We start from the raw sequence: 24,210 nt of genomic DNA, 5'->3' as shown, positions 1-24,210 counted from the left end.
CTCCATACCTTATCTCACCTTGGCTTCACGGACTCTGTCCTCTCCTGGTTCTCCTCTTACCTCTCTGGCCGGTCATTCTCGGTCTCCTTTGCTGGAGCCTCCTCCCCCTCCCATTCTTTAACTGTTGGAGTTCCTCAAGGGCAGTTCTTGGCCCTCTTCTGTTCTCCATTTACACTCACTCCCTCGGTGAACTCATTCGCTCTCACGGCTTTGACTACCATCTCTACGCAGATGACACGCAGATCTACATCTCCGCCCCTGTCCTCTCCCCCTCCCTTCAGGCTCGCATCTCCTCCTGCCTCCGGGACGTCTCCACCTGGATGTCGGCCTGCCACCTAAAACTCAACATGAGCAAGACTGAGCTCCTCATCTTCCCTCCCAAACCCGGTCCTCTCCCAGACTTCTCTATCACCATGGATGGCACGACCATCCTTCCCGTCTCTCAGGCCCGCGATCTCGGTGTCATCCTTGACTCGTCCCTCTCGTTCACCCCACACATCCTATCCGTTACCAAGACCTGCCGGTTTCACCTCTACAATATCGCCAAGATCCGCCCTTTCCTCTCCACCCAAACGGCTATCTTACTGTTATGGGCTCTCGTTATATCCCAGCTAGACTACTGTGTCAGCCTTCTCTCTAGACCGGAGCGGGGCGAGAGAGGAGGAAGAGAGGTCATTCTTCACTTCGCTGCCCGGCTCATCTTCCCGCAGAAACGATCTGGGCATGTCACTCCCGTTCTTAAACAACTCCAGTGGTTGCCTATCGACCTCCGCTCCAAACAAAAGACTCCTCACTCTAGGCTTCAAGGCTCTCCATCACCTTGCCCCTTCCTACCTCTCCTCCCTTCTCTCTTTCTACCGCCCACCCCGCACGCTCCGCTCCTCCGCCGCCCACCTCCTCACCGTCCTTCGGTCTCGCCTATCCCGCCGTCGACCCCTGGGTCACGTCCTCCCGCGGTCCTGGAACGCCCTCCCTCCTCACCTCCTCCAAACTGATTCTCTTTCCCTCTTCAAAACCTTACTTAAAACTCACCTCCTCCAAGAGGCGTTCCCAGACTGAGCTCCTCTTCCCCCTCTACTCCCTCTGCCATCCCCCCTTTACCTCTCCGCAGCTAAAGCCTCATTTTCCCCTTTTCCCTCTGCTCCTCCACCTCTCCCTTCCCATCCCCACAGCACTGTACTCGTCCGCTCAATTGTATATATTTTCGTTACCCTATTTATTGTTAATGAATTGTACATCGCCTCGATTCTATTTAGTTGCCATTGTTTTTACGAGATGTTCTTCCCCTTGACGCTGTTTATTGCCATTGTTCTTGTCTGTCCGTCTCCCCCGATTAGACTGTAAGCCCGTCAAACGGCAGGGACTGTCTCTATCTGTTGCCAACTTGTTCATCCCAAGCGCTTAGTACAGTGCTCTGCACATAGTAAGCGCTCAATAAATACTATTGAATGAATGAATGAACACATTAAGTGACTTACCCAGCAGGTAAGTGGCAAAGCTGGGACTAGTCTACCTCTAGACTGCAAGTTCACTGTGGCAGGGAGTGTGTCTGTTATAGTGTACTCTCCCACGTGCTTAGTACAGCGCTCTGCACACAGTAAGTGCTCAATAAATACGATTGACTAAAACCCATGTTTCCTGACTCCGAGTCCCATGTTTTCTCCACTAGGCCACGCAGCTTCTCATCCTCTCCAGACTGTCCTTGCCTACCTGAGGGGATACATGATGGACACACAGGCAGCCCAAGGCAGGTCGGAGGAACCGGTCTCATTAGCTTGGCTCTGTCCCGGGATTCCCTACCGGGCAGCTGCACCAAGCTCCACGCTCCACACAAATCCCCCTGCTTAGCACCTTCCCTTCACTGGGTCAGGTTACAAGCCCAAGGCCTTTGGATTTCCAGCTGTGGGCATGAGGAGGATTAGGGGAAGCCCTTCCCTTCACAAGATACCTTTAGCAAGTAGGGGGTGGGGAGGCTAAGGAGGGGGTGCTCTGAGGGCAGCAAGAGACAGATGAGTGCCAGGTGATTTGAAGCTACTCCAAAGGGCATCCTTGCCAAGCCAGTCACAGAAGGGACTGCAGAGAAGGGGCAAAGAACAAGAACCAGAGCAATAGGCTTTCAACAATAAGAACAGTGGTATTTAATAATTGTGGCATTTAAGCACTTATTATTCAGCTCATCAGGTCAGAGTCCTAAATCCACATCGGGTTCATACTTTAAGTAGGAGGAAGTACAGGTATTTCACCCCCATTTTACCAATGAGGAAAGAGGCTCAGAGCTGTGACTTACCCAAAGTCACACAACAGGCAAAAGGCCAAGCTGCGATTAGAAATCACGCTCCCTGACTCCTAGGCCCGGGCCCATTCTACAAGTTATTCAGTCCAGATGGTTCTGGTCCCACAGGAAACTCACAGTTGAAGACATAGGGAAGAGCAGGTATCACATTCCCATTTGCAGAGGCGGAAACGGAGCATACCAAGTATAACTGCACTGTAATAAGCATTTGGAAGAGTACAATGGGAGAACTGGGATTATAATACACAACACTGCGGCTAAACCCTCTTTTTCCCCCATTTCCTTCTGCTCCTCCCCCTCTCCCTTCCCATCCCCTCAGCACTGTACTCATCTGCTCAACTGTATATATTTTCATTACCCTATTTATTTTGTTAATGAAATGTACATCGCCTTGATTCTACTTATTTGCTATTGTTTTAATGAGATGTTCATCCCCTTGATTCTATTTATTGCTATTGTTCTCGTCTGTCCGTCTCCCCCGATTAGACTGTAAGCCCATCAAAGGGCAGGGACTGTCTATCTGTTACCGATTTGTACATTCCAAGCACTTAGTACAGTGCTTTGCACATAGTAAGCGCTCAATGAATACTATTGAATGAACACTGAGGTACTTAGTCATAATTTATTCATTCACATTAATATACAGCTCTTCCTCTAGGTTGTAAATTCCTTGTGGGCAAGGACTGTATCTACCAACTGTTATATTGAACTCTCCCAAGTGCTTAGTATAGTTCTCTTCATACAGTTAGCACTCAAATACCACTGAGTGGTTGATAACCCAAGTCTCCTGACTCCAAATCTTATGTTCCTTGCACCAGGCCAAGCTGCCTTAATACAAAGTTCCCTTGAAATCTCACCTTCTCCAGGAGGCATTCCTACATTATTTTTTCTTCTTCCAATTACCACTCCAGTACTTGTTAGTACTTAAATATTTATTATCAATAATAATAATAATATTTGTTAAGCACTTACTATATGCTACATACTAAGCACTGGGGTGGATACAACCAAATTGGGTTGGACACAGTCCCTGTCCCACCTGGGGCTTACAGACTCAATCCCCATTTTACAGATGAGGTAACAGGCTCAGAAGTTGTGACTTGCCCAAGGTCACACATCAGAAGAGTGGAGGAGACAGGATTAGAACCCATGACCTTCTGACTTCAGGCCCATGCTCTATTCACTACCCCATGCTGCTCATTTATTCATTCATCCATCTGGCTATTCTTTCCCCTTATCTACAAATAATTGTTTTCTTCTCAACCACATTATGAGAGAGAGGAAGGATGGCATCACACCTCTACTGTATTTTCCCAAGCGCTCAGTATGGTACTCTGCACACAGTAGGGACTCAAATGCCAGTGATTGCTGCTTCATGGGTATTATGAAGAGTGGGGAGTGGATTCCATCTCTCTGTAATCTAGATACTGGGACAATCTTGCCTGCTCCCACCTTTCCCTTCTTGGGCCTAAAAGTCACTTCCCTCTCCCATGGTCCCCCAGAAGTAGAGTCTAAGCAGTAGAAAGCAGTCAAGCACTGTTTTAGTTATATTTGCTAAACACTAGGTGCCTCATACTACACTAAGCACTGGGGTGAATTAACGACCCTCTGTATCCTGTCTACATGTCAGTGTCTTCCACTGCAATCACCTTGGCATCCAGGAGGATGTCCCTCCCCCACCGCCCCCCCCCCAAAACCATCTCCACTCCTAACATTTGTCCCTCAGAGGAGGAAGGACCTAAATTCACCCCACGCCATGTCACCCCTCACTGCTAATTCCAGACCAAGGGGCGCTGGGGGTCCCACTCTCCAGGACGGCTGTAGCTGAGGGCAATAGCTGAGGGCAGGGCCATCCCCGGGGTCCCACTGGACCAGACCCTGGGCCCTTCTTCTGCCCAGCAGCAGCTTCCTCCTCCTCCTCTACCGCCCCGGGCGCTGCAGGCACATGCATTAGCCACGTGCAGCCTCCACCTTACCACTTCAATATTTCAAGAGCAAGTGCACTATAGCCCCATAATGGGCCGCTCTCTGCAGAGCGGCAGAGAGAAACACCTCCCCCATGGCCTCCGACAGGCCCATGACGTGTGCACTGGTAAGCCTATGTGACAGATGTGTATGCGTGTAGTTGATCGGGGGGAGGAGACCACGACACTGCATTAGCTACAGAAGGGGGAGTCGAGGGGCCTTGGGAAGAAGAGAAATTCTTGGGAATCAGTCAAGTAGAACACACAAAGAAGGGAGCTCAGCCGCTCGGCGCCATTCTCTGGGCTAAGGGTAAGAAACGCCAGCAGTACCCACCTAGGGGCAGTTGGCCCCAGGACAGTCCAGCCTCCCCTTTGCTGGGGCAAGGGATGCTGCTGCCCCTTCCTCCGTCTTAGCGATCAGAACCAAACTGGACAGCGGGGAGTTGGGTTTGGTCCTTGGGGGCACCACATTTTGGGACCCAAGGAGGAAGGGGTGAACCCCAGCCCCTTCTACCAGTGCCTGGGCTCCCATGGCCACCTTGGCTGGAGAAGCTCCTATCTGGGGGAAGGAAAGGCAACCCTTCTAACCGGGGCTGGAAACCCTGCTTGTTCCTGCCAGAGAGCCAGGCCGGGGGTTCCCACAACTGTGTCCCTCCCGTTCCCAGATACCAGCAGTAGCTGCAACGTGGGACTTGAGCCTGAAGTTTTCCTCAGCCCCCAGCATCCTGGATCACCATCCTACACACTCCGCTGACTGCTCCTTAACCCTCTCTGACCCAGGAGGCCCAACCCAGGTCATTCCTCTCCCACAAAGCCTACTGAGGAATCAATCCATGGTACCTTGACATCTACCCATGTGTGCAGAACACTGCATTAAGGGCTCAGGAGAGTACAATCAATGTCATTTATTGAGCACTTAATATGTGCCAAGCACTGTACTAAGAGCTTGGCAGAGTAAATTCCCAGATCAAGCCCCTCTTTCTCCTCAGCTCCCCTTTCCCCCAACCTTGCCCCAACTGGATCCCTTTGCTCTACCCTGCCGCCCCACAGCACTTGTGTATATATGTATGTATCTATAATTATGTTTATATTAATGCCTGCTTTGTTTGTTCTGATGTGTGTGTGTGTATATATATATATATATATATATATATATAATTATATTTATCTTGATGCTTGTTTACTTGGGTAGGGATTGTCTCTGTTGCTGAATTGTACTTTCCAAGCACTCAGTACAGTGCTCTGCACATAGTAAGCGCTCAATAAGTACTACTGAATTAAATTACAACAGAGTGGGTACACAATTCTTGCCCTCAGGGATATTGGTCTCTTTCAATTAAGACAGCTCCAGCCCTCAAAGGGCTTTACAATCTAATGAATCTTAAGGATCTCAGTTGTCTCTCCGTTTGCAGCTGTCTGAGGAATACCACAGGAGTCATCCAAGTTACCCCTCCAAAATGAGATGTTCCTTCCTCACCTTTCCTCCTCCATAGCCTCCCCCAGCTGCCATGCTTCTTCCAGTTCACTGGCTCTGAACCCAGAGTGAACACCACTTTCTGTCTTTCCTTCCATCCATCCATCCCTTCCTCCACTGTGGTCAGACACAGCCTTCTGTTACTGGGGACTCAATCTGTGGCTCACAAACAAATCATCTCTCCCTCTGATTCTCCCGCCATCAGAGTGCAGAGGACACAGCTGAGCCCTATATAGTCACACTTAGTGAATCAGAGGGGCTAGTTGCTGCTGTCTCCTCTCCCTTCCCTCCCCACCACCCCCAGCTTTAATCAGCAGGGAGCAGAGCCCTCCCTTACTCAGACAGGGGAGACCTCAGGCAGGAGAGGCTGGGCCACCCTCCTAAGAAATTCTAACAGGAAGAGGGTGTGAATCATTCTGCCCTGAACAGGTCATGAGGGACTCCTAGGGTACCTAGAGCTCAGCAAGGGCTGAGAGAGGTGGGCCTGACCTCTTATCTGGTTGGGAAACAAGGGACAGGAGAAAGAGAAGACTGCCTGCCTCTCTCAACCCCCTCCACATCCTTCCTCGTGCCAGTTCTCATGGACCTCGGCAGCAAGCAGCCACCCCAGCAAATCAGACAAGGCCCCAGGAGGCAGGCCATCCCCAACCCAGGTGATCCATCCCTTCAGCAGTGACCATTCCTTCCTCTGCCTCATGGGGAGGGCATGACAGGCATGGTCACCTCCACATCCAGCAGAAATGCCTCACCAACACATTCGAGATACTCAATCCCCTTATTTATCCTTCCTCCTCTCCCCTTAAAACCCAGCCCGCACACTTTGTTCCTCTCATACCAAGCTACTCACTGTCCCTTGTTCTGACCTCATCCACCATTAACCTCTCATTAACATCCTCCCTCCTCCTACATAGCCAACAGACCAACTGACACCCTTCCCATCGTCAGACCCCTACTGAAATCATATCTCCTCCAGCAAGTCTTCCAGGACTAAACCCTTATCCTCCACTCTATTTTCCCTACTGCCTATTTCATGTTCTGAGACCCATCCCCTATGCAATTATGTAATCCCGCCCCGCCCCCCCCCAGTACCACAGAGCACACAGCATGGTGCAGTGGATAGAGCACACCTGGAAGTCAGAAGGTCATGGGTTCTGATCCTGGCTCCACCACTTGTCTGTTGTGTAACCTTGGGTAAGTCACTTCACTTCTCTGGGCCTCAGTTACCTCATCTATAAAATGTGGATTGAGACTGTGAGCACCACATGAGACAGGGACTAAGTTGCTTCCCTAACTTGTAATTTAGTTTTAATGTCCATCCCCCAAGTAAGATTGTAAACTTAAGGGCAGGGACCATGTCTACCAACTGTATAGTATTCTCTCAAGGACTTAGTTCACTTTACTTCTCTGTGCCTCAGTTACTTCATCTGTAAAATGAGGATGAAGATGCTGAGCCCCATGTGGGACAATTTGATTACCTTGATTCTACCCCAGTGCTTAGAACAGTGCTTGGCACACAGTAAGCACTTAATACCATCATTATTAGTAGTAGTAATATAGTGTTCTGTACAAAGTACTCAAATACCATTGACTGACTGATTATGGCTAAGAGAACTGCCTACAAGTTATGGGTCCAGCAGACAAAGTACAACCTCAAGAGACACCCTGGAGGGCCAGAGGTGGGGGAAACCTTCTAAGGAGAGAATAAATTGCCTTTAAAGAGGAAAGGGAGAGGACCAGAGGCCAGAACTTCTCCATACCACCCATCTCAGAAAAGATAGTATTTGAGCAACTACTATGTGCTGAGTTATTCTAATTTCCTCAGATAAGACAAGAGAGAAAGAGACATGGTTCCTGACCTCAAGGAGTTTCCCATCTGCCTGTGCTGTATAGCCAAGCAGGAAAGGGGGTGGCAATTAGTTCTACAGCTCTTGCCAACATTCTTCGAGTCCACTGGTGGAATCAGGGAGAGGGAAGGGACTCTCTGATGAGGGAAGATCATGGAGGGGGAACCCAGGCAGTATGAGAAGCAGCATGGCCTAGTGGGTAAAGCATGGTCTTGGGAGTCAGAGGACCTGAGTTCTAGTTCTGGCTCCTCCATTCACCTGTTGTGTCACTTCAAGTCACTTCACTTCCTCTCACTTTCCACAACTGCAAAATAGGGGTTCAATACCTGTTCTCCCTCCTGAGAGCCCCATGTGGGACAGGGACTCTGCCCAACCTGATTAGCTTGTATCTACCCCAGGATTTAGAACAGTGCTTGACACACAGTAATTATATAAATGCAATTTTTTTTTAACCAAAACCCTCAGGCCTCGGCAACTTGTTAAAGCCTGCCCTCATAACACGCCCACTGAGGGTCTTTCCTCCCACTTAAGTGGGAAGGTAGATTGGCAGAGAAGAGATTGAGGGGGTCAACCCAATCCCCAAGTAACATGGGATTTCAGGGTGACAGGCAGGAAACAGCATTCAGGGGGCCAGGTCCTGAAGCCAAGAGCATTCTGGGGGGCACACAAGGCCAAGAGGGGGACCCCCGCCCAGGGCATTGCAGCCAAGCACGCCTCCCAGGGTCAGATCTCCCCAACCCAGCCCTGTGGCCGAGCTACAGCTGGGCCACTTGACGCCAGGCTGATGGAATGTAGCGATGCGGCCGGCAGCGGCAAATCCGGGACTTATAAGGCCCTGAGCAACGCGGGGAGCACACAATAAGCACAACAAGACGGCAGGAAGGAGAACATCAGGAATCTTAAACATGAAGATTAAGAGCCCCTTGGTTGCTGGCCGGCTTCACCGGTCTCAGCCTCTCCGGCAGCCTGCAGAGGGGAAGGCGGAGGGAGGCGGGGAGAGGATGGGAGTTCCTGCTGGGAAGGAGGAGGAGAGCCAGAGGTGTCCTCCACCCAGGAAGCTCTGGGGAGAGAGACTCTCCGGGTCTCATGGCCGAGACGGCCCCAGCTCCCCATCTGGCTCTGGTCCGGCTTCCGAGGAGCTGAAGGCAGAGAGGATCACACCATAGGGGAGCCAGGAGAAGTCCAGACAGCTCAGTGTCAGGGAGGCCTTGACTCCTCCCCACCTCTCCCCCTTTCCTGGATATGGGATACTTGGGGGTTGGGGGGGACAGGGAAGGCGCAGTACTGACAGCAGCAATCAATTGTGCACCCAACAATTGTTGTGGCTACTATTCATTCAATAGTATTTGAGCATTTACTATGTGCAGAGCACTGTACTAAGCACTTGGAATGTACAAATTGGCAACAGAGACAATCCCTGCCCATTGACGGGCTTACAGTCTAACTGGGGGATGCAGGTAAAAACAAGACAACCTAATCACGATAAATAAAATCAAGGGGATGTATACCTTATTAATAAAATATGGTATTAAAAATATATACAAATGAGCACAGTGCTGAGGGGAGGGGAAGGGAGAGAGGGAGGAGCAGAGGGAAAGGGGGGAAAGGGGGCTTAGCTGAGGGGAGGTGAGGGGTATTGACTTCCCAAGGAGAGAGGGGAAGAAAGCCTTCCCAGATTAAGCTTAATAATAATAATAATGTTGGTATTTGTTAAGCGCTTACTATGTGCCGAGCACTGTTCTAAGCGCTGGGGTAGACACAGGGGAATCAGGTAGTCCCACGTGGGGTTCACAGTCTTAATCCCCATTTTACAGATGAGGTAACTGAGGCACAGAGAAGTTAAGTGACTTGCCCACAGTCACACAGCTGACAAGTGGCAGAGCTGGGATTCGAACTCATGACCTCTGACTCCAAAGCCCGCGCTCTTTCCACTGAGCCATGCTGCTTCGCTTCCCCACACGCTTCCAGAAAAGATAAAGTCAATCAATCCAGAGTCAGCAATCTACCTCCCAGAAACATCCCTGCCCTCCCACGACCAGCCTCAGGGCAGAACCTGCCCATCACAAAGTCTCTGGACACTAGCCCTGGGACAGGTCAGTCCTCAGCAGGCCTGGGTAGCAGGGCCTGAACATTTACAAGGACCCAGATCTGCCAGGAAGAGGGACTTCTAGATTGTGGTTGCAAACCAGTCGCTGGACCCTCACTTTCCACCACCACCATCCCACGGTCACACCAGTAGCCCACAGTCACTCCCAGCTGGATCAAAAGGCCTAACCTCAAGAGTGGCATGAGTGGACATGGCAGTGCCTTTCGGGCCACACCGGGACTTGGGGTACAGTCTGCTCCTTACTGAATGGGAAGACCACACATGGAAGGAGAGGTGGGAGACCCAGGGCTGCCTGGGAGGGCTAACTCTGAATCGGGGAGGGGGAGGGTCCAGAGACCAAACCAAGGCCTTGGTCCCATGGATGGTCCTAGCTACAGTGGGGAAAAGGAAAGAGAAAACAAAAAAAAATTCCTAATCATAAGCTAAGCTCCTTGAGACCACAAACAGCAAGTCTTGCTCTTGTTGGGCTCTCCCCATGTGTTAAGGACAGTGCTGGGCACTCAAATCTCAGCCCCATGGCACTTATGTTCATATCTGTAATTTATTTATATTAATGTCTATCTCCCCCTCTGGACTGCAAGCTCATTGTGGACAGGGAATGTCTCTGCTACATTGTTATATTGTATTCTCCCATGTGCTTAGTACAGTGCTCCGCACACAGTAAGTGCTCAATAAATACAACTGACTGACTTAGCAGGCACTCAATACCATTGACTGATACCCCTAAGGCCAACTGTTATTTCGCTGCTGTTCATAGCCATCCATCCTATTCTACCCCAGAAGCAGTCCCCAGTGGCACAAGATCCTGGATTTGACCTCACCAAGGCAATAGGATGCATGTGGAGATCTCAGGAGGACCAACGAATAATAATGGTACTTGTTAAGTGCTTATTATGTGTTAAGCACTGTACTAAGCACTGGGGTAGATATAAGGTAATCAGGTGGGACGCACTCCCTCTCCACTGGATTCACAGTCTAAGTAGGAAGGAATATGATTTAATCCCCATTGTACAACTGAGAAAAATGAGTCACAGAGGAGTACTGACTGCCCAAGGTCACAGAGCAGACAAGAGGTGGAGCTGGGATTAGAACCCAAGTCCTCCAACTCCCAGGCCGTGCTCGTCCCCGGCACCAGAGAAAGTGAAGTCCAATCCTGGGATCAGACAAGAAGGAGCTTTCAGAGCCATTCTCTGGGTGGAAGACCCAAGGAGGGGAAAGGATTCCCCAGGCAACAGAGCTTCCCCCCACCACCCGCACCCTCGGTCAGAGGTCAGAGTGGGTCAAGGGGAGGTGTCAGAGGGGGCTGGAGCTTCATCCTTTCCACCCCACCCCCACCTAGCGTGAGCCGGTCCCTCCCACCCCATGGCAGAGGTGCGAGCACACACCAGGGGGGCAAGGGGCTTGCACATCCTGCCTTGATGGCTTGTGACAGCCGAGCCTCTTTGCTCAGCCAGCCGTAAATGACATCTTCACAGGTCCCAGGCAGGGGCAGCAGATGGTAGAGGCAGCCCCCTCCCCTCCCAGAAGAGTTCCAGACCCGTGCTACCTCACCTGTGAGACCCAGGGGCCGGGGGCAGTCTGAGGCCCGGCCACCCCCGAAACTGTTGGTTCCCTGCTCTCCCACCTCAGTCCTGGAACTTACATGCCTGACCCAGGAAGCAGCACCAGGGCAGTAAATAATAATGATGGTATTTGTTAAGTTCTTACTAAGGGCCAAGCACTGTTCTAAGCACTGGGGTAGATACAAGCTAATCAGGTTGTCCCACATGGGGCTCACAGTCTTAATCCCCATTTTACAGATGAGGTAACTGAGGCGCAGACAAGTTAATTGACTTGCCCAAGATCACACAGCAGATAAGTGGCGGAGCCGGGATTAGAATCCACATCCCCTGACTCCCAAGCCCGTGCCCTTGCCACTTGGCCAGCCTGCTTCTCAAAGGAAAGCGAGAGATACCACCAACCAAGTCACCCCAAACCACGGAATGGGCATCCCAGCCCTGCCGGAGCAGCGGTATGGCAGATTTCCAAAGGAGCAGACAAGTGAGGAGCAGTGTGGCCTAGTGTATAGAGCACAGGTCTGGGGGTCAGAAGGACCTGAGTTCTAGTCCTGGCTCTGCCTCTTGTTCACAGTCACCCTGCAGACAAGTCACTTAACTCCTTTGTGCCTCAGTTACCTCATCTGTAAATTGGGGATGAAGACTGTGAGCCCCCTGTGGGACATGGACTATGTGCAACCTGATTACCTTTTCTCTACCCCAGTGCTTAGAACAATGCCTGGCACATGATAAGTGCTTCTAGACTGTGAGCCCATTGTTGGGTAGAAATTGTACTTTCCAAGCTCTTAGTACAGTGCTCTGCACACAGTAAGTGCTCAATAAATATGACAATGGATGAATCGTAAGCACTTCTAGACTGTAAGCCCATTGTTGGGTAGGGGTTATCTCTATCTGTTGCCGAACTGTACTTTCCAAGTGCTTAGTACAGTGCTCTGCACACATTAAGCGCTCAATAAATATGACTGAATAAATATGACTGAATGAAATACCTTTTTTTTTTTTTTAAAGTGATAAGGATGAGCTGAGTCTAACTGGGATCAAGCACTGCAGGACCAGTCGGAAGCCTCCCATAGCCATGAGCTCAGTTTCTGGGGAGCAGAGAACCCAGACTGTGTTACCGCCTCCCCCATCCTTCTACCTTGCCCACTGCTTCAAAGGCAGTGCCAAGAAGCAGTGATGTCTAGTGCATAGAGCAGTCCTGCAAGTCTGAAGGAACTGGGTTCTAATCCCACTCTGCCACTTGTCTGTGTGACCTTGGGCAAGTCACTTCTCTTCTCTGAACCTCACATTTCATCTGTGAAATGGGGGATTAAACTGGAGGCCCATGTGGGACATGGACTGTGCTCGACCTGATTAGATTGTTTCTATTCTACCCCAACACTTAATACAGTGCCTGGCACATAGTAAGCACTTAAATACTAGAAAAAAGGGTGGGGAGGGGAGGGAGAAGGTGATGTAATGATGGAACAGAAAGGCAAAGTGGCGGATTTGAGTCACTGATCTCACCCCAACATTCCCCCCACCCCCCTCCCCAGCTGCACCCAGCGAATTACGGACCCAGGGGAAGAGATCCTCTCAACCATTTATGTATTCGTATTAATGCCCGTCTCCCCCTCTAGACTGTAAGCCCCTTATGGGCAGGGAATTTGTCTGCTAACTCTGTTGCACTGAACTCTCCCAAGTGCTTAGTACAGTGCTCTACACACAGTAAATTCTCAATAAATATCATTGATTGACTGATTTGGGCCTGATACTAGCCACCTTGGGCCACAAGCCCAATTGCATGTCCCAGTTCAAGTCCTAGAAACTTCTAAGAGCCAGAACTCTAAGTTCTCCCTGACCCTAGGTCCCAAGCAACCTGCTGCATCAGATCCTCAGTCAGAGATGGCCTAGGGCAGCCTGGGGAATCTGGGCTTGAGGATCTCAGCAGCGGTGTGGCGAGAGGGTGCAAGGTAGTGTCTCGGTCTCACCCTTCATGGTTGCACCCTGAAGGGGAATCACCCACCTTCTTACCAAAAAAGCATGCTTCCCAGAGCAGTAGTATTTATTGAGCACTTCCTGTGTGCTGAACACTAAACACTTGGGAGAGTACAACAGAGCTGGCAGACGCGATCTGTGCCCACAAGGAGCTCAAAGCCTGGAGAAGGAGAGGCCGGCATTAAGTCACAGATGGAGGAAATGGCAAAGAATAAAGGTATATACACAAGTACTGTGGGGACAGAGGTGGGGTGAGAAAGTGAGTGAGGAGTAATCAGTCAATGCACTTACTGTGTACAGAGCACTGTATTAAATACTTGGGAGACTGCAGTGCAACAGAATTGGTAGGCATGTTCCCTGTCCACAGGGAGCTCACCATCTAAGGGGGAGATGTATATTAATATAAATTATGGATATGTACATCAGAGCTACAGGTGTTGAGGTTGGGGTGAACATCAAGTGCTCAAATACAGATCCAAGGACCTAGGTGACGAAACAGAGAGGGAGTCAAGGAAAAGAGGGCTTAGAGGGTGACCTTAATAAGGCTTTGAAGATGGAGACTGTGATGGTTTGGTGTATATGGAGAGGGAGGGAGCTCCAGGTTTACAGGGAGGACTTGGGAAAAGGGTCAGCTGCGAGTTAGAGGCACAGTGAGCAAGCTGGTGCTAGAGGAGTGAAGTGTGTGGCCTGGGCTGCAATAGGAGATCGGTGAGGAAAGGCAGGAAGGGGAGAGCTGATTGAGTTCCTTATAGTCAATAGGAAGGAGGTGGATGGGCAACCCTGGAGGTTGTTGAGTGGGGAGATGTGGACTGAACGGTTTTGCAGAAAAAATGATCCAGGCGGTAGAGTGAAGTATAGATTGAAGAGAGGGATAGAAGGCAGAGAGGTCACTGAGGAGGCCGATGCAGTACTCGAAGTGGGATAAAAATATATACATCTAAGCATCTGCATTTCCACAAATGCATTAACCCTGCTTAATTCACGCTCTAATTTATCATTTTTTCTTGATCCCACTATTTGTAAATAAAGGGTCTGTGTCTTGTCTATTAGATTGTAAGTTCACTGAGGGCAGGGAATGTGAACTGTGCTCAGTTCAGTCTTCTAAATTCAGCAAATCCCATTAGCCGACTGATCCCCGGGTACCCTGCATCTCCAGGAAAGGGTCACCATAAACGACAAGCCCCAAGCTGCCCAACCCCAAAGGCTTTGAGATGCTCAAGGAGCAGACGGAGGCCGGCTCAACTCAGGATGAGTAGGGGACTCTGCAGTTCCTTAGAGATATCAGTTACTCCAGGACAGGAACCAACCCTACAGGGCGCCTCTACCATACCCAGGGAAGCAGCGGGGCCTAGTGGAAAGAGCACAGGTCCAGGAGGTTGAAGGATCTGGGTTCTTATCACAGTTCCGCCACTTGTCTGCAGTATGACCTTGGGCAAGTCACTTCACTGAGTCTCGATTTCCTCATCTGTAAAATGGGGATTAAATCATACCCCCTCCAGGACTGAGAGTCCCAAGCGGAGACTGTGTCCGACTTGATTAGCTTGTATCTATTCCAGGGCTTAGCACACTGCCTGGCGCCTAGTAAGCACTTAAGTACCATTTAAAAGAAAGAAAGAAAACCAGGGGGTGGCTCTCCACTAGCAAATTCATTTAACTGTAGAGCCCTTCCAGCAGACAGCCAGAGCCTGGAGCCCTCAGGGAGAGAACCTGGAAAGTGAAGTGACCCAGGAATCCTCAACCCAGTGCCCAGGGCTCTCACCTCCTCTGAAGGAGCCCAGCAGGGTGACTTCCTCAGGGAAGGTCTTGTTCCATCCCTCTTCCCGCCTGCCCCAGTGAGCAGGCAGGCCACAAGCAGCTGAAAGGAATTAAGGCTTTGTCGCTTATAGAGCTCACTTGCACGGCTAACTGTCAAAGGCCTCAATCTCATCTCTCTGTCGACCCCTTGCCTACCTTCATCCGCCTGGCCTCCATCCTCTTCCCCCTTCATATAATAATACTACTACTAACTGTACTAAGGGCTGGGGTGGATACAAACGAATCGGGTTCAACACTATCCCTGTCCCACATAGGACTCAGTCTTAATCCCCATTTTACAGATGAGGTAACTGAGGCACAGAGAAGTGAAGCGACTCCCACAGACCAGCACTCTCCCCATCTTCAAAGCCCTAATAAAATCATATATCCTCCAGGAAGCCTTCCCTATTCTCCCCTACTTCTTGGTCACCTATGCACTTGGGTCCATACCAATCAATGGTATTTACTGAGTACTTACTATGCGCAGAACACTATACTAAGCACTTAAAGAGAATACAGAGTTAATAGAGATGTTCCCTGCCCTCAATGAGGTTATACAGTCTAGAGCATACCCCCTAAGCACTTTGATACTCAGCCCACCCCTTCTATAAATATTCTTATATTCCATTTCTTCCACTGCCTGTAATTTATTTTGTCTGTCTCTCCAACTGGATTGTACACTCCTAGAAGGCAGGAATCATAACTCTACTGTACTCTTCCAAGCACATACTACAGTGCTCTGCAGAATAAGCACTAAAATACCAATGATGGACTGGTTTTTTTTAAACTATGATAGTTAAGCACTTAGAAATGGTTCTAAGCACTAGGGTAGATAACATTATAATCAGGTCAGAGTACCTGTCCCACATGGGGCTCACAGTTTAAGTAGGAAGGTGAACAGATATTGAATTCATTCATTCATTCAAAAGTATTTATTGAGCGCTTACTATGTGCAGAGCACTGTACTAAGCGCTTGGGATGAACAAGTCGGCAACAGATACAGACAGTCCCTGCCGTTTGACGGGCTTACAGTCTAATCGGGGGAGACGGACAGACAAGAACAATGGCAATAAACAGCGTCAAGGGGAAGAACATCTCGTAAAAACAATGGCAACTAAATAGAATCAAGGCGATGTACAATTCATTAACAAAATAAATAGGGTAACGAAAATATATACAGTTGAGCGGATGAGTACAGTGCTGTGGGGATGGGAAGGGAGAGGTGGAGGAGCAGCGGGAAAAGGGGAAAATGAGGCTTTAGCTGCGGAGAGGTAAAGGGGGGATGGCAGAGGGAGTAGAGGGGGAAGAGGAGCTCAGTCTGGGAACGCCTCTTGGAGGAGGTGATTTTTAAGTAGGGTTTTGAAGAGGGAAAGAGAATCAGTTTGGCGGAGGTGAGGAGGGAGGGCGTTCCAGGACCGCGGGATAATAATGTTGGTATTTGTTAAGCGCTTACTATGTGCCGAGCACTGTTCTAAGGACTGGGGTAGATACAAGGGAATCAGGTTGTCCCACGCGGAGCTCACAAGCTTCATCCCCACTTGACAGATGTGGTAACTGAGGCACAGAGACGTGCAGTGACTTGCCCAAGGTCACACAGCAGACAAGTGGCGGAACCAGGATTAGAACCCACGACCTCTGACTCCCCAGCCCGGGCTCTTTCCACTGAGCCAGGCTGCTTCCCCAGCTCTTCTTTAGCATCCCCTTTGACATACCAGTGTCCACCTTCACGGCCAAGTGAAGACCCCGGGGAAGGAGCTCAGAGTTGAGGGAGGAAGGGATGTGGAGGGGCCAACTGGTGGGGCAGGAACTCGAGGGCAGGGTGGGTTTGCAAAGCTAGACCCCAGGTGTGGGAGATGATTGCGGCACTGAGAGGAAGTCAATCATATTTATTGAGTGCTTACTGTGTGCAGAGCACTGTACTATGCTCTTGGGAGAATACAATATAAGAATATAACAGACACATTCCCTTCCCACAACCAGAGTCTAGAGGGAGTGACAGACATAATAGAGAAGCAGCGTGGCTCAGTGGAAAGAGGCCGGGCTTGGGAGTCAGAGGTCATGGGTTCGAATTCTGGTTCCGCCACTTGTCAGCTGTGTGCCTATGGGCAAGTCACTTAACTTATCTGTGCCTCAGTTACCCCATCTGTAAAATGGGGATGAAGACTGTGAGCCTCACGTGGGACAACCTGACCACCCTGTATCTACCCCAGCGCTTAAAACAGTGCTCTGCACATAGTAAGTGCTTAACAAATACCAACATATGTACCTAAGTGCTTTGGGGCTGGGGGGAGGGATGTATAAAGGGAGCAAGTCAGGGGGATGCGAAAGGGAGTGGGAGAAGAGGAAAAGAGAGCTCAGTCAGGGAAGACCTCTTGGAGGAGATGAGAGGCAGTGGGACCTAGTGGAAAGTGGAGAGGAGTGGGAGGCAGGAGATGGGTTCTGTTCCCAGATCCGCCACTGGCCTGCTGTGTGCCCTTGGGAAAGTCACTTATCCTCATCTGTAAAATGGGGATAAAATCCCTGCTCCCACTGCCTCTTGAGATCGAGAGCTCTTTGTGAGACAGGGACTGTACCTAATTTGATTATCCCCATTTCAGAGTTGAGGAAATGGAGGCACAGAGAAGTCAAGTGACTTACCCAAGGTTACACAGCCAGCAAATGGCAGAGCCAGTGTGAGTACCCAGGCCCTCTGACTCCCAGGCTTGGGTTCTTCCCACTAAGCCATGTTGCTTCCTGTATTGATGAAGATTGAGCCATTAAAGGCCCAAATCAAGTGGTTCAGTTCAGCCTCTGCCTCACCATAACAAAGCACACCAGCAAGGAGTAGTTTTAGGCCAGATGTGGCTGTAGGGACCCCTTCACCTCAGTACACTGTTGTACCCTGAACACTTTGTGGTCAGAAACAAAACAGATCCCTTAAGTCCCTATGCTTCCTTTGGCAGGGCTCTAATAATAATAATAATAATAATAAATAGTAATGGTATTTGTTAAGTGCTATGTGCCAGGCACTGTTCTAAACATGGGTAGATACAAGCTAACTGGGTTGGATCCAGTCCCTGTCCTACATAGGGCTCACAGTCTTACTCCCATTTTACAGAGGAGGGAACTGAGGCCCAGAGCAGTGATGTGACCTGCCCAAGGTCACACAGCAGACAAGTAGCGGAGGCAGCACTAGAGCCCAGGACCTTCTGACTCCCAGGTCCGTGCTCTATCCACGAGGCCACTTTGCTTCTCTAAATATACTCTCTCTTTAGGGGTTCCCTTGGTTCCCCAGAAGCCACAACCCCATCTGACCCTGGAGTGGGTTATTTTGGCCTAGACTATGATCTCACTGTGGGCAGGAATGTTTCTGTTGTCATATTGTACTCTCCCCAGCGCTAAGTATAGTGCTTTGCACATAATAAGCACTCAATACAATTGAATGAATGAATGAAAGGTAAGCATCCTGGGTTTGAAACTTCTTTTCCATAGCTGATGCTAACAGTAAGCATTATTCATTCATTCATTCATTCATTCAATAGTATTTATTGAGCGCTTACTATGTGCAGAGCACTGTACTAAGCGCTTGGGATGAACAAGTCGGCAACAGATACAGACAGTCCCTGCCGTTTGATGGGCTTACAGTCTAATCGGGGGAGACGGACAGACAAGAACAATGGCACTAAACAGCGTCAAGGGGAAGAACATCTCGTAAAAACAATGGCAACTAAATAGAATCGAGGCGATGTACAATTCATTAACAAAATAAATAGGGTAACGAAAATATATACAGTTGAGCGGACGAGTACAGTGCTGTGGGGATGGGAAGGGAGAGGTGGAGGAGCAGCGGGAAAAGGGGAAAATGAGGCTTTAGCTGCGGAGAGGTAAAGGGGGGATGGCAGAGGGAGTAGAGGGGGAAGAGGAGCTCAGTCTGGGAACGCCTCTTGGAGGAGCATTAGGCACTAAGTGCTAAACACAGTGTTAAGTGTTGGGGTAGATACAAGACAGTCAGATCAGACAATTCCTGCCTTACATAGGGCTCCCACTCTAAGAGGTTGGAGAACAGGGATCGTATTCCCCTTTACAGGTGAGGAAACTGAGGCCCAGGGAAATTAATTGTCTTGCTCAAAGATCTGCAAGCCGGGGGCACGACTGGAATCGGAACCCAGGTCTTCCAACTCTCAGATCCACATTCTTTCCACTAGGCCAAGCTGCTTCCCTAGGGTGACCTTTGGGTCAGTCTCATTACCTTGAGTCGAATCCCAGTTCGGATTCACGGGGGGGGGGGGGGGGGGGGGGGGGGAGGGGAGGGGGGCTTTCATTTTTCTTCTATCATTTAATTCCTGTCTCAGGGATGTCAGCAGCAAACATGACTGGATGATCTAGGTGAAGCAGGAAGCTCGCCTGATAGCCACGTTCTGGAGACATACCACCACCACCACCATCCCAGCTCGAAGCCTCCGCCGGAGTAAGGAGGAGAAAGCTGAACAGGTGTAGGAGTTTATAGGTTCTGGTTCCCTAGAAGTACCAATTCCTTCAGTTTTGTGGATCCTCCCAATCAAGGGTACTTACTAGATGCAGAGCACTGTACTGAGCACTTGGGAGAGTACCACACAGTTGGTAGACACAATCCCTGCCCAGGAGTAGCTTATAGAGGGTCTCTGACCCCAGAACCAACCCTGCTCCACTCTGCCACCCTCCCGGCGATCGGACTCGCCCCCATCAAATCAGAGACGTCCTCGGACCACCTGCACCTCGCTGGATCCCGGCTATGAGGAACAATCGCATCTGACGTCCTTCAACTGTTGGGTTCCTCCTCCCCACTCTGAGGGCGAGGGGTTGTGTGGGGTCTGACTCGCCTTTCACCCAAGACTAACCTGTGCCACCAGGCACTTCAACTGCTCCAGACCCCAGTGTTCTCCACTTCTAAACCAGGAAGGATGGATGGATAATGACCCCCCACCCTTCACCTCTCCCCTCCTGGGCGGGTCAAGACTGCACAAATTCAGCACACAGAAGCTAGGTGCCATCCACTCCTGACCCTTGGGGTGAAGCTTTCAAAACTTGCTCAGACTCCCTCTTCCCTGTCCTTGGACGGACAAGTGCAGAGAAGCCCCGAGAGCCCAGCTGGTCCAAGGCAATCTCCTCAACAGGACGCCACCCCTTCAACAAAGGCTGGGGGGCTGGGAGCGGATGAGCCGGAAGCTAGACCCTAACAAGCCGTCAGGAACCAGTCGGCTCTGATCGGAGGCAGCTGGACCCCGTTGTGTAGACACAGGTGTCTCAGAGTAAGCCATTCAGCAAGCAGGAGGCCAGCCCCTAAAACTCAGTCCCCCACCCCCCCACCTCCAGCAGTCCACGGAATCTATGATGGCTTCCCAAGTGGGTTGAGCCATAAAGCCGGTGGCTCAGTGCAGTGATGGGGCTGAGTGGGAGGAGGGTTGGAGGGGCGGGGTGGTGAGGACAACAAGGAACCAGAAGAGAGGCTCCAGCGGCGAGACCTCCCTCCAACCCCGCAGTGCGGAGCCGGGCCCAGCCTGCACCACCCTCAACACGGTGGGGTGGGCTCACAGCCGCCATTCTGCGCCAGACACACCGCACGACTCCCTGTCAGTGGGTGGGAGGGGTGAGAGGGCCCATGCAAAGCGACGGCTTCTTTCTCTCTGGTGGTGGATACGCACGCACTCCCGCAGACACGCACACCCCAATACCACATTCCCCTCTACCCTGCTACGGGTCACTCCGTATCTCCAGCCTTGCCAGAAGGAAGGAAGGGTGTAGTGATAACCAGGCCACTGCCTCCTGAGCGCAGGGGCAAGACACGGTCTGGGGCAGGAGGCCGGGGACTGATAGAGCTGCCCTGGGCAACACGTTCTATTCTGGGACTTGCCTGCCCAGCTACAGCAAGTCCCATGGTCTCACCCCGCCCTCCATTGCCCATCCTCATCTGAGAACACTCTAGGGCACTGCTGGCCTCCCAGTCTTCAGAATGGGGAGCTAATCCCTCTCCTGAGCTACCCCATATGCCTCAGTATCCCCCCCACCCCAAATCCCATCACCAGCCCAAGTGCTGCTTGGGGGCCCGTTATTAGAAGCTACCACTCATTTCGGAAGGCCAAGGCCAGCTAGCGGAGTGGGTAGAGGAGAAGGGAAAAGGGGAAAGAGGCTACTGGTTCCACATTGGAAAGAGAAAGCCAGACCCTGCTTCTGCCCCGTCCCCTCAGTCCCAGATGCACCCACCGCCCCGCTCTCCCTGCCCAGATGGCATGGGGGTGCCCCCACCTCCATCCCCCTCGGTGGGTGAGGCCTTGCTCCGGTCCCCAAGGCCGGCTGGATGGGGCATTTAAGTGCTCACTACAAGCCAAACCCTCTGCTAAGCATGGGGATAGACTGTGTTGGCCTGATTATGGGGTAGGTCGCCCCCGGGGGGCTCACAGTCTAAGCAGCAGAAACCACAAGCATCGGATCCCCAATTGGGGGGGCGGGGGGGAAAGACTGAGGCTCGGAGCGGGAAGTGACTTGTCCAGGGTCACACGGCAAGCCAGCGGCACAGTTAGTCTGGATTAGGCGGCTCCCGGGGGCAGGCCCAGGGTCCCAGTACCCCCCCCCCCACCCCGAGGTCCTGGGGGAGGGGGCAGGGCGTTAAGGGTGCAGCTACAGGGCTATTCTGGCAAGGAACAATAATAATAATAGCATTTGTTAAGCATTTACTACGTGCAAAGTACTGTTCTAAGCGCTGGGGGGGATACGAGGTGATCAGGCTGTCCCACGTGGGGCTCACAGTCTTAATGCCCATTTTACAGTAGAGGTCACTGAGGCCTCGCGAAGTGAAGCGCCTTGCCCAAGAAGTCACCCATCTGAGAAGCGGCGGTACAGGGATTAGAACCCACCACCTCCGACTCCCCAACCCAAGGATTGTGCTTGGCTCTGGAGGGCGGAGGGCCCGGCGACTCGGGGCAGAAGAGAAGCAGGGTGGAAAGAGCCCGGGCTTGGAAGTGCGAGGTCGTGGGTTCTCATCCCGCCCCCGTCGCTTGTCAGCTGAGTGACTTTGGGCCAATCACTACACTTCTCTGTGCCTCAGTTCCCTTGTCTGTAAAAATGGAGATTTAAAACTGTGAGCCCCACGTGGGACAACCTGATGACCCTGTACCTCCATCAGGGTTTAGAACAGTGCTCGGCACATAGTAAGCGCTTAACAAATGCCAAGTCACTCCTCTGTGCCTCAGTTCTCTCATCTGTAAAAATGGGGATTTAAAACTGTGAGCCCCACGTGGGACAGTCTGATGACCCTGTATCGCCCCCAGCGCTTAGAACAGTGCTTGGCACATAGTAAACGCTTAACAAATACCTTAGTTATTATTATTAAGTTCTCCGAGCCTTCAGTTCCCTCATCTGGAAAATGGGGGTGAAGAGCAGGAGCCCCAAGTGGGACCACCGATGACCTTGTATCCCCCCCCAGCGCTTGGAACAGTGCTTGGCACATAGTAAGCGCTTAAGAAATACCACCATTAAGTAGCACAGGAGAGGCACAAGCACGTGGCGGCCGAGGGGCAAGGGCGGCAGCCCCGGGGGGTTGGGAGTCAGGGGTCATGGGTTCGAATCCCAGCTCTGCCACTTGTCAGCTGGGTGACTGTGGGCAAGTCAGTTCACTTCTCTGGGCCTCAGTGACCTCATCCGGAAAACGGGGATTCAAACTGTGAGCCTCACGTGGGCCCACCTGATCACTATCTCCCCCAGCGCTTAGAACAGTGCTCGGCACAGAGGAAGCGCTTAACAAATGCCAACATTATTATAATTATCTCGGCCCTGGCACTTGTCAGCTGGGCGACTGGGGGCCAGTCACTTCGCTTCTCTGGGCCTCACTGAACTCATCTGGAAAATGGGGGTGAAGCCTGGGAGCCTCACGTGGGCCCACCTGATGACCCTGTATCTCCCCCAGCACTTAGAGGCAGCGTTTCCCAAATACGAGCGGAAAGAGCCCGGGCTTGGGAGTCAGAGGTCATGGGTTCGAATCCCGACCCTGCCACTTCTCAGCTGGGTGACTGTGGGCAGGTCACTTCTCTGGGCCTCGGTGACCTCCACTGCAAAATGGGGGTGAAGACCGGGAGCCTCACGGGGGCCAATCTGCTGACCCTGCAGTCACCCCAGCGCTTAGAACAGTGCTCTGCACACAGGAAACTATCCCCAAATACGAGTGGAAAGAGCCCGGGCTTGGGAGTCAGAGGTCATGGGTTCGAATCCCGACCCTGCCACTGGTCAGCTGGATGACTGTGGGCGGGTCGCTTCTCTGGGCCTCAGTGACCTCAACTGGAAAAGGGGGGTGAAGACCGGGAGCCTCACGGGGGCCAATCTGCTGACCCCGCAGTCACCCCGGCGCTTAGAACAGTGCTCTGCACGTAGGAAGCGCTTCCCAAATAGCCAGCCGATGAGGATGACCCACCTCTTCCTCGGTGGCGGCGGCGGTGGCCGGGGTGGGGCCGGGGTCGGTGGCCGGTCCGGGTCCGGGGTCGCCGTCCGGCTTCAGGCTGCTCATGGTGCGGGGTGCGGGGGGGGGCAGTGAAGGGGCCGGGCGGGGCAGGGGGCAGCGCCGCCCCGACGGTCACATCAAGTTGCGGGGGTGCGGTGGGTGCGAGAGGTGCGGGCCGCCGGCAGGAGCCGGACTGGCCACCGTCTGCGCCTTTTGACGGCGGCTGCAGAGTGCGGGGCCCGGGGAGGGGGAGGGCAGGGGGAGGAGGAGGAGGAGGAGGAGGAGGAGGAGGAGGAGGAAGGGGAGGAGGGGGAGGGGGAGGGGCCGGGACCCCCTCCTCCCCCCCGCCCCCGCATCACCGTCTCCCGGGGAACCCGCGGCCAATCCCCGGCCGGCCCCTCCTCCCCCACCCCCACCCCCACCCCCACCCCCCCGGACGCGCGGGACATTAGTTTTCTCCCTCCCCCCTTTTCCCTTTTCCATGAAAAACTTTTTCAAGTTGGGTCCGAGCGGGCCCGGGGAACTTTCTTAAAGGGGCCGCGAGCCTCCCCTCCCTCCCCTTCCCTTCCTCCTCTTCCTCCCTCCAGCTGGGGACACTCCCGACGCGCTCATCAAAACACACACACACACACACACACATTCTTACATACACACACAGGACACCACCCCCCCCCCCAGCACACTCATCAAAACACACACACACTTACATACACACACAGACCCCCCCCCCAGCACACTAATCAAAACACACACAC

General features: G+C 51.9%; 1 protein-coding gene across 1 annotated transcript in view; it reads right to left on the bottom strand.

Annotated features, from left to right (window-relative positions):
* The window catches only part of RBPMS2 (RNA binding protein, mRNA processing factor 2), a 55,823-nt gene extending 32,302 nt beyond the window's left edge, over positions 1–23,521 (bottom strand). Inside the window, exon 1 of the mRNA XM_039912209.1 lies at positions 23,429–23,521. Coding sequence (XP_039768143.1) covers positions 23,429–23,521 — 93 coding nt within the window. The remainder of the gene's footprint in view (positions 1–23,428) is intronic.
* Positions 23,522–24,210: the final 689 nt, after the last annotated feature.

The sequence above is a fragment of the Ornithorhynchus anatinus genome, chromosome 5 (assembly GCF_004115215.2).
Source record: "Ornithorhynchus anatinus isolate Pmale09 chromosome 5, mOrnAna1.pri.v4, whole genome shotgun sequence".
NCBI lineage: Eukaryota > Metazoa > Chordata > Mammalia > Monotremata > Ornithorhynchidae > Ornithorhynchus > Ornithorhynchus anatinus.
The sequence above is the reverse complement of the archived record's forward strand: the minus strand, read 5'-3'. Positions and strand labels throughout refer to the sequence as shown.